The 8,798-nt window shown below is 40.1% G+C and overlaps 1 protein-coding gene across 1 annotated transcript; it reads right to left on the reverse strand.

The window, feature by feature from the left end:
• Nucleotides 1-4,710: 4,710 nt before the first annotated feature.
• LOC143019880 (uncharacterized) lies at nt 4,711-7,797 on the reverse strand. Its single transcript, XM_076175857.1, has 3 exons — nt 7,663-7,797; nt 6,439-7,470; nt 4,711-4,857 (listed from the first exon to the last, which is right to left on the reverse strand). Exons 1-3 carry the CDS (start codon nt 7,795-7,797, stop codon nt 4,711-4,713), a joined length of 1,314 nt encoding a protein of 437 aa, XP_076031972.1.
• Nucleotides 7,798-8,798: the final 1,001 nt, after the last annotated feature.

Consider the following 8,798-nt stretch of genomic DNA (forward strand, 5'->3'; position numbering starts at 1 on the left):
TTACGATTACAAGCTATTTGGAAATTCGTTAACAAAAGTGGATAGTGAAAAAGATCTCGGCGTAATTATCAGTAACGACCTCAAATCATCCAAGCAGTGTATTTCAGCCTCTGAGAAAGCAAATAAGATTCTGGGACTGATTGCGCGATCTTTTGATTTCAAAAGTCCATCACTCATTAACAAGCTATATAAATCGTTAGTTCGTCCACATTTGGAATATGCTGTTTCCGTATGGTCACGAATCTCATTAGAGACATTGACAGACTGGAAAAAGTACAACGGCGAGCTACAAAACTGATTCCAAATATCAAAAATAAATCATACAAAAATCGACTAAAACATATGAATCTGTTTTCTCTAAAAAAGCGTAGACTCAGAGGTGACTTGATACAGGTCTTTAAGATTCTAAAGGGAATTGACAACATCAAAAGTGACAACATTTTCACATTGAATGAGAATCAGACAAGAAACAATGGTCTCAAACTGTCCGGAAATAGATTCAATTTGGAAGTAGGTAGAAACAATTTTTCTAACCGTGTAGTTAATGAATGGAATAAACTTCCTGCACAGGTAGTGCAATATAGTTCAGTTCGGAGCTTTAAGAATCATTTAGATAAACACCTAAGCAAGATGCTGTAATAATTAGAATTTATTTTATATTATTTGTTTTTATTTTGTTATCATTTGTCTTTTCGATTTTCATTTATTATCAGTTATATGTCAATTTATTATTATTTACTATTTACCTGTTTGTTTATTATTTAACTATACCTATGTATTTTTTATGTATTTTATTTGTTAGTTACAATGTTATAGTTTGTATTTATCATTTTATTATTATTATGATTTTTTTCGCATCCGACCTAGATATGGACCAAAAGGTTTTCTGTCGGCATGATCCACCTTTGTAATCCTTTGTAATATATATATATATATATATATATATATATATATATATATATATGTATGTATGTGTATATATATATATGTATGTATGTGTATATATATATATATATATATATACATATATATATATATATATATGTATATCGTCGTGGCTATGCCTCGTGCTCGAGGAAGATGGTCTTTGTGAGTTATTATCGGTGTGTGCGAAGGTGGCTAATGAGACCGATTCGTGCCTGGAAAGATCGGTTGCTGTGCGGAAATACAGTTCCGGAAGGAAGTGCTGGCCGTGGCTGTTGTTGTCGCTCTTTCCGCTGTACAGACATTTTTGACTGAATGGTCGCTGCTCCTTCTCTGACGGTGGTTCTCCAGAGGGGTTTATTTCTTGCTGTTTCCTCCCAGTTGTTGAAGTCTCTGTCACTTTTTTTTTTCTTTCTTTTTTTAGATTTGCTTTGAGGACGTCCTTAAAACGCTTCTGCTGGCCTCCCCTTGTACGCCTGCCATCCGTGAGTTGGGAGTAGAAGATCTGCTTGGGAAGGCAATCGTCAGACATTCTCACTACGTGGCCACTCCACCTGAGTTGTTTCTTGGTGATACAAGCTTCAATACTGGTAGATTTGCTTCTTACAGTAATCGTAAGTTGGTCCTTCTGTCTTCCCAGCTGATGTTTACGATCTTCCGAAGACAGCGTTGGTGGAAAATTTCAAGTGTTTTCAGATGGCGACGGTAAGGGTTCCAGGTCTCAGACGCATAGAGAAGCGTTGAGATAACAACGGCTCTGTAAACCATGAGTTTTGTGTTCTTTTTGATGTCCCTATCCCCAGAGACTCTCGTTCGGAGCTTGCCAAAGGCAGTTCCTGTGCTCTTCAGACGGTGTTGAATTTCATCACTGAGATCGGCATTTGCTGAAAGATGGCTCCCAAGGCAGCAGAAGTTATTTACATTTTCCAGTGATGTTCTATCAAGTTGAATTGTTGGAAGATTATCACCAAGGGTGCTGGGTGAAGGCTGATGTTGATGCTAAGTCCAAGCTTTGTGTATGCATGATAGAAAGCATTCAGTACCTGTTTGAGGTGATCCTCTCCGAGGGCTGCTACACAGTTGTCGTCAGCATATTGGAATTCCAACAGGCCTTTTGTTATAGTTTTTGTCTTAGTTTTGAGGCGAGCAAGATTAAGTAGTTTACCATCTGTACGGTATGAGATTTCAATGCCAGGTGGAAGGTCATCTCGTATGATATGCAAAACTGCTGCAATGAAGATGGTAAAGAGAGTTGGTGCTACCGCACAGCCTTGCTTTACTCCAGAGGTGACTTTGAAGAGCTTAGAGCTGTTCCCGTTGTTCAAGAATCTGGCGAGCATGTTGTCATGAAGGAGTCGGAGAATGCAAATGAACTTATATATGTGCCAAGGACATCCCAAAGAAGCTCTCTTAATACACGGTCGAAAGTTTTGGAAAAGTCAATGAGAGCCATATAGAGTGGTTGGTGTTGCTCACGACATTTTTCTTGCAGCTAGCGCAGAGTAAAAATCATGTCAGTTGTGTTTCGCGTCGATTTGAAGCCGGCCTGTGTCTCAGGAAGAATTCTCTCAGACAACGTTTTAAGGCGGGTGTTCAGGATACGTGCAAGAAGCTTTTCTGCGGTTACCAATAAAGAGATCCCTCTGTAATTCCCGCGTTCAGATCTATTTCCTTTTCGTTTGCAGATGGTAATAATGTTGGCATTTCTGAAATCTCATGGCACATCTTCATTGATCCAGATTTTGGTCAGAATTTGGTGGATCTGCTGTTCGATCATATATCCACCAAATTTATAAATATCGGCTGGGATTCCACCAGGGTCTGCAGCTTTGTTGTTCTTCATCGCCTAAATGGCATTTCTTACCTTGTCAAGGGATGAAATTTGAGCAAGAGAGTCTTCCTTTGCTTCTTTTGGGATCATGTTGAGCACGTTCCTGTCGATAGCAACTTTGTGATTGAAAAGGTCTTCAAAATGTTTTTTCCATCTGTCTTCTATTTTGGTATCGCTTTTTAGGATGGTAGTACCGTCCTTTCTCTTTATGGGAGCTTGCCCGTGTGTAGATGGTCCATAGATTTCCTTTACAGCATTGAAGAAGCCTCTGATGTCATTGGCATCTGCTAGCCTCTGAATCTCACACGCCTTTTCTCTCCACCACCGGTTCTTCAGGATGCGGGTTGTTTTCTAAGTGTAGCTTTGCACTCCCTGTATTTCTTTCGTTTGGTGGAAGATTTTGGATAATTTTGGAAGACGATGAAAGCTTCCCTTTTTTTATCAGTCAGTTGTTTAAGAGCTTCATCATTGTCATCGAACCAGTCTTGATTTTTTTCCCCCCGATGGTTTCTTCCCAAGTGCTGATAATGGCCTCTTTCAATTGATTCCAGTCTTCTTGAACAAGATGACTAGTAGTCTTGTCCTGCAAGCGTTACTGAAAGATGTCACGAGTTCCGGGGTCTTGCAGGGCATCGATATATATATATATATATATATATATATATATATATATCTATATATATATACATTATATATATATTTATATATATATATGTATATATATATGTACTTTTATATATATATATATATACATACATATATATATATATATATATATATCACTCTGCTTTGCCATGGTGCTTCACTTTTGGTCTGAGTTTGATCTTCACGATGGAAATGATGAGGCATCCATCTGCTCCAGTTAAAGCTCTGGTAAGAAGCACGTCCTGCCTGTCTCTGGATCTTACGATGATGTAATCAATGAGATGACAGTGCCTCAATCTTGCGTGTTGCAAGGAGACCTTATACCAAATTTTCTGTCGAAAAAGGGTGTTGGTTATTACCAAGTTGTTTTCGCGCATTTGGCAAGTAGGAGAGTTCCGTTGGGGTTGGCTTTTCCCACTCCTTCCTTTCCAATTATTCCTGTCCAGAGCTCATGGTCTTTACCGACTCTGGTGTTGAAGTCTCCCAGAAGAATGATATTGTCGTCCTTATGTATGGCAGAGAGGGCGTTGTCGAGCTGGCTCTAGAATGCTTCTTTATCTACATCCTCAGCATTAAGGGTAGGAGCGTGTGCGCTTTGACGGTTGCGTGCTCTTTTTTGGCGAGTTGGATTCGGAGGGTGATAAGACGTGCGCAAATTCCAATAGGCTGCTCTGTCAATTTGGAGAGGATGGCATTTCTTATTGCAAACCCCACCCCATGGATCCGTTGTTGCTCAGGATCATAACCTTTCCAGAAAAAAGTGCATTGGCCGCCTTCTTCTCTCAGTTGGCCTTCTCCAGCTCTCCGGGTCTCACTGAGAGCTACGTTGTCAAGGTTGAAGCTTTGTAGTTCCCGGGCAATGATGGTAGTTCGCCTTTCGGGTCTGTCTGAGATGGTATTGTCCATTAAGGTCCTGACATTCCAGGTTTAAAATTTCAATGTTGTAAGTCTTGATCTGTGTTTTCGACCGCATGATGGTGATCCCTCTTAGCGCGGTTCTGCAGACAGGATTTGTGATGCAGCAGACTATGTTTAAGGCACCTTTTCTAGCCCCTTCCCAAATCAGGGTGAGCACAGTAGATCATTAAAAGGACTGCTCAGTCATGGATACTGCTGCCAAACTTCTTCCCTGCTGCATCCGGAAGATAGAGCGACTGACTCAGGTAACCACCGCTTCCGTGCCAGTTCTGGACTAGGAGCTTCCAGTCTACACAAAACCTGCCCCCGTCACCCATCGCCGGAAGATTCTGAGAAACTAGGAAGAAAAGAGACACGAAGACGCCTGTGCGTGCATTTGTTTAAAGTGTACCTTACGTCGCATATACAGTAAAGCACACGTAAACTTGACAAGCCATCAACTTGATCCAATGACAAGGCAAGCCAAGACGATTGGAGTTGTTGGCTTCCTGCAGCCTTCGTCCGCCTTCGCAGCCGTTGAGTCTGGCAACTTCTTCCGCCTGCTCCGCCGTTGAGGACTTACATAACCTGCAGGCAGAGTTTTCCTTCTCCTAGCCTTTTTCTAAAGAGCCCTACCCTACAAGGCAGTAGGGATCCTAAACAGGTACTACCACTCCGGGTGGAGTGGACCTGGGAGCAATGTCTGATTAAGGGGTAGCTCCAATTTCCCCATAACTCAGAAAGTCCACAATCAGAGCCTCGATACGGGTTGTAATTCATAGTCATACCCAGGACTGGGTGTGTGTATATATGTGTATATATATATATATATATACATATATATACATATATATAATATATATATATATATATATGTGTGTGTGTGTGTGTGTGTGTGTGTGTGTGTGTGTGTGTGTGTGTGTGTGTGTGTGTGTGTGTGTGTGTGTGTGTGTGTGTGTGTGTGTGAGTGTGTGTGTGTGTGTATGTGTGTGTGTGTGTGTGTACTTAGGGCGCAGGTTTTCTTTCATACAAACTGAACTGAACATCACAGCGTTTTCAGTTATTGTATTTCTTCTTCATATTTTTAAGTTCCCTCACTAAGGTTCTAATCTTGGGAGGATGAGCGGAAACGGACTTTCCAAAGTTCTCCTTTTTAATTATTTGACGTTCCGACTGCAAGGAGTCATTTTCAAAACACAAATACAGTTACATGGTCACAAAAAAAAAAAAAAATAGAATGATACACTCATGATGTCATGCGCGACATTTAAACCTCCTAAGACCTCCTTCTGGTTGACCTTCTCAGGGCTTGAGGAGGGGGAGGGGAAGGGGGATGGAAAGATGAGGGGGTGGGAGAGTAGGAGTTAGTGTAAGGTGAGGTGAACTATCATGCCTAGCATGCCTAGGGAGGTTATGTACTACATGTCGCGTGGAGGTATTAAACAGGGAAATAGCAGAAACCAAATTGGCCTGTATATTGATAACAGGAGACAATTCTCTTATATATACAGCCTCTAATATTTTCAGTTCCTTAATGTCGTCACAGTGGGCTAGCACTTCAGTGTTATGAACAACGGTTGCTCTATCACACACAGACTTGTGATACCGTTAAAAATAATTTTAATGGCTGCCTGTGGGAGGTGGAGAGTTAAACGTCTGCTAAGGCTGTATGTCGTAAAACCAACATAGCTACGAGAAAAGAGCTCACAGTTTCCAGAGGTACAGTTGAACTGGTAAACTACGTTGATTTTCGACAGCATCCCAGAATTGCCAGACAAATCATTTTTAGGAACTAGGGAACTAGTGTGTTTATATATATATATATATATATATATATATATATATATATATATATTTATATATATATAATATCACCAAACGCAAGACATCATTTTCATCCACCGGTTTACAATTTCGAAAAACAATGTCTTTAATGCGTTTCTCATCTTCCCGGTATGCACTGCTGAAGATATTCTTATAAAAATTATAATGTTATTGTGGTGAGGGGTATGGTTATTCAAACTACTGCCAAGTATTTTATTAGTAATGCTGTCAAAGTCTGTGTTGGAATAACCATTATTCACTAACAGCTGTCGTAGGTATTGTAGTTCTGAGTGGAATAAATGCCAAGACGAGCAAACCTTAAACGCCCGTCGCACGTAGGCCTTAATTACACCTCTTTTGTTCTCAACCATACATTCACTCTCACCGTTCATACATTTCCCAGTAATGGTGGGCTTGTGGTAAACAGAAGTGATGAAGTCATTAGATGACGTGTCCACCAATACATCAAGAAACGGGAGTTTGTTGTTATTATTTAACTCAACAGAAATTTTTAAACCTGAAACTTCCTGGAGGTTTGATCTATCTTTCTCAAGTAAACACAAGTCATTGACACACCCAAAAATATAATCTATATAACTGCGGTACAAAGTGGGTTTAATGGGAAGGTTGCTAATTACTTCTTCCTCAACATGAACCATGATGGCTTGTGCAAACAAAACCCCCAGAGGGGACCCCATAGCAACCCCGTCTGTCTGGATATATAAATTATCTAATGGGCATTTAAAAGGGGCTCCTGATGTACAAGCCAAAAGCATGTCTTTCAAGACTGGATTGCAGTAGGTGAAATTTAAGATAATGTCAATGATTCTAATTAAGGGGACATGCGAAAAGAGACTCTCAGCGTTCAGAGAGGCCAAAATGCCCGTGTGCTTGTTACATTTTAAAATGTCAACAAATTCATCAGTAGATTTAAGGGAATGAGTGGTGGGGATGTAAGGGGTGGGGATCTGATTTAAGCGTTTAGCTAGGGAATAAGTGATGATAGAGATTTGAGAGATGATAGGTCTTAAGGGGTTACTTTCCTTGTGGGATTTAACATTTCCGTAGAAATAGCTGGGGGCAAAATCACCAGTTATGGAATTAAATTCAAGGTCACCTATAACAGCATTAGCAGCGTGAATGAGGGAATTAACCTTAGACTTAAGTTTAACGGTGGGGTTACCTGACAAAGGTTTGAATTTTGAAAGGTCTCCTAAAAGATTATTACGCTTATCCAAGAAAAAGTCTAGGATCACAATAGTATTAGACTTATTTGCTTTGCGAATGATAATGTGCTCATTGTCACGGAGCTGCTGTGAGGCCTCGCGAAGGCGAGGGAACAAAATACCCTGAGAAAGATTGTGTCTTGTCTTAGTGCTCTCTGTTTGCAAGTTCTCTTAAAGGTCAGGGTTGATAGAGATTTTACCTTCACGTTCTAGTTTAAAGAGAGTATCATACAATAATGCAAGTTGAGTCTTTTTGTTGATACTATTAAATTTCGGAGAAATGTGACAATTAATTACTATATTTAAAAACTTTACTTGCGCATCAGAAAGAACAACACTAGAGAGATTCACAAAGCTATCTGACGGCTTAGGGATGGCCAAGGAACCACCATAAAGCCGGTTCAACTTCTTCAAGATACGAGTCCGCCCCACTTGAAAATGGGAGGCCATCTAATGACTTCATCACTTCTGTTTACCGCAAGCCCACCGATGCTGGGAAATGCATGAACGGTGAGAGTGAATGTATGGTTGAGGACAAAAGAGGTGTAAATAAGGCCTATGTGCGACGGGCGTTTAAGGTTTGCTCGTCTTGGCATTCACTCCACTCAGAACTACAATACCTACGACAGCTGTTAGTGAATAACGGTTATTCCAACACAGATTTTGACAGCATTACTAATATCATGCTTGACAGTAGTTTGAATAACCATACCCCTCACCACAATAACATGTACATAAGAGAATTGTCTCCTGTTATCAATGTACAGGCCAATTTGGTTTCTGCTATTTCCCTGTTTAATACCTTCACGTGACATGTAGTACATAACCTCCCTAGGCATGCTAGGCATGTTAGTTCACCTCACCTTACAACTCTCCCCCCCCCCTCACCTTTCCCTCCCCCTTCCCCTCCCCCTCCTCAAGCCCTGAGAAGGTCAACTAGAAGGAGGTCTTAGGAGGTTTAAATGTTGCGCATGACACCAAGAGTGTAGCATTCTAATTTTTTCCTGTGACCATGTAACGTTTCTGTAAAATTATGTTGTCTGAACTGTAGTTGTATCTTGAAAATGACTCCTTGCAGTCGAAACGTCGAATAATTAAAATGGAGAACTTTGGAAAGTTCGTTTCCGCTCATCCTCCTAAGATTAGAACCTTAGTGAGGAATCTTGAAAATATTAAGAAGAAAGTTAATAACTGTGAAAACTCTGTGGTGTTCAATTCAGTATATATATATATATATATATATATATATATATATATATATATATATATCAAACATCAATGGAGTTTATACGGAACCTTGTGGGACTCCACTTATCATTTTTTCCCAGGTCAAGTTTTTATCTCTAACTATCACCCTCATTTTTCTCCCGTGGAAGAAATCTTCCATCCATTTCAATAAATTTCCTTGTACACCTATTATTTCAGTTTTCTCAATATCTTTTTGAGTGGTA

This window comes from Oratosquilla oratoria, chromosome 38 (genome assembly GCF_046742065.1).
Source record: "Oratosquilla oratoria isolate Oo_2021 chromosome 38, ASM4674206v1, whole genome shotgun sequence".
Taxonomy (NCBI): Eukaryota; Metazoa; Arthropoda; class Malacostraca; order Stomatopoda; family Squillidae; genus Oratosquilla; species Oratosquilla oratoria.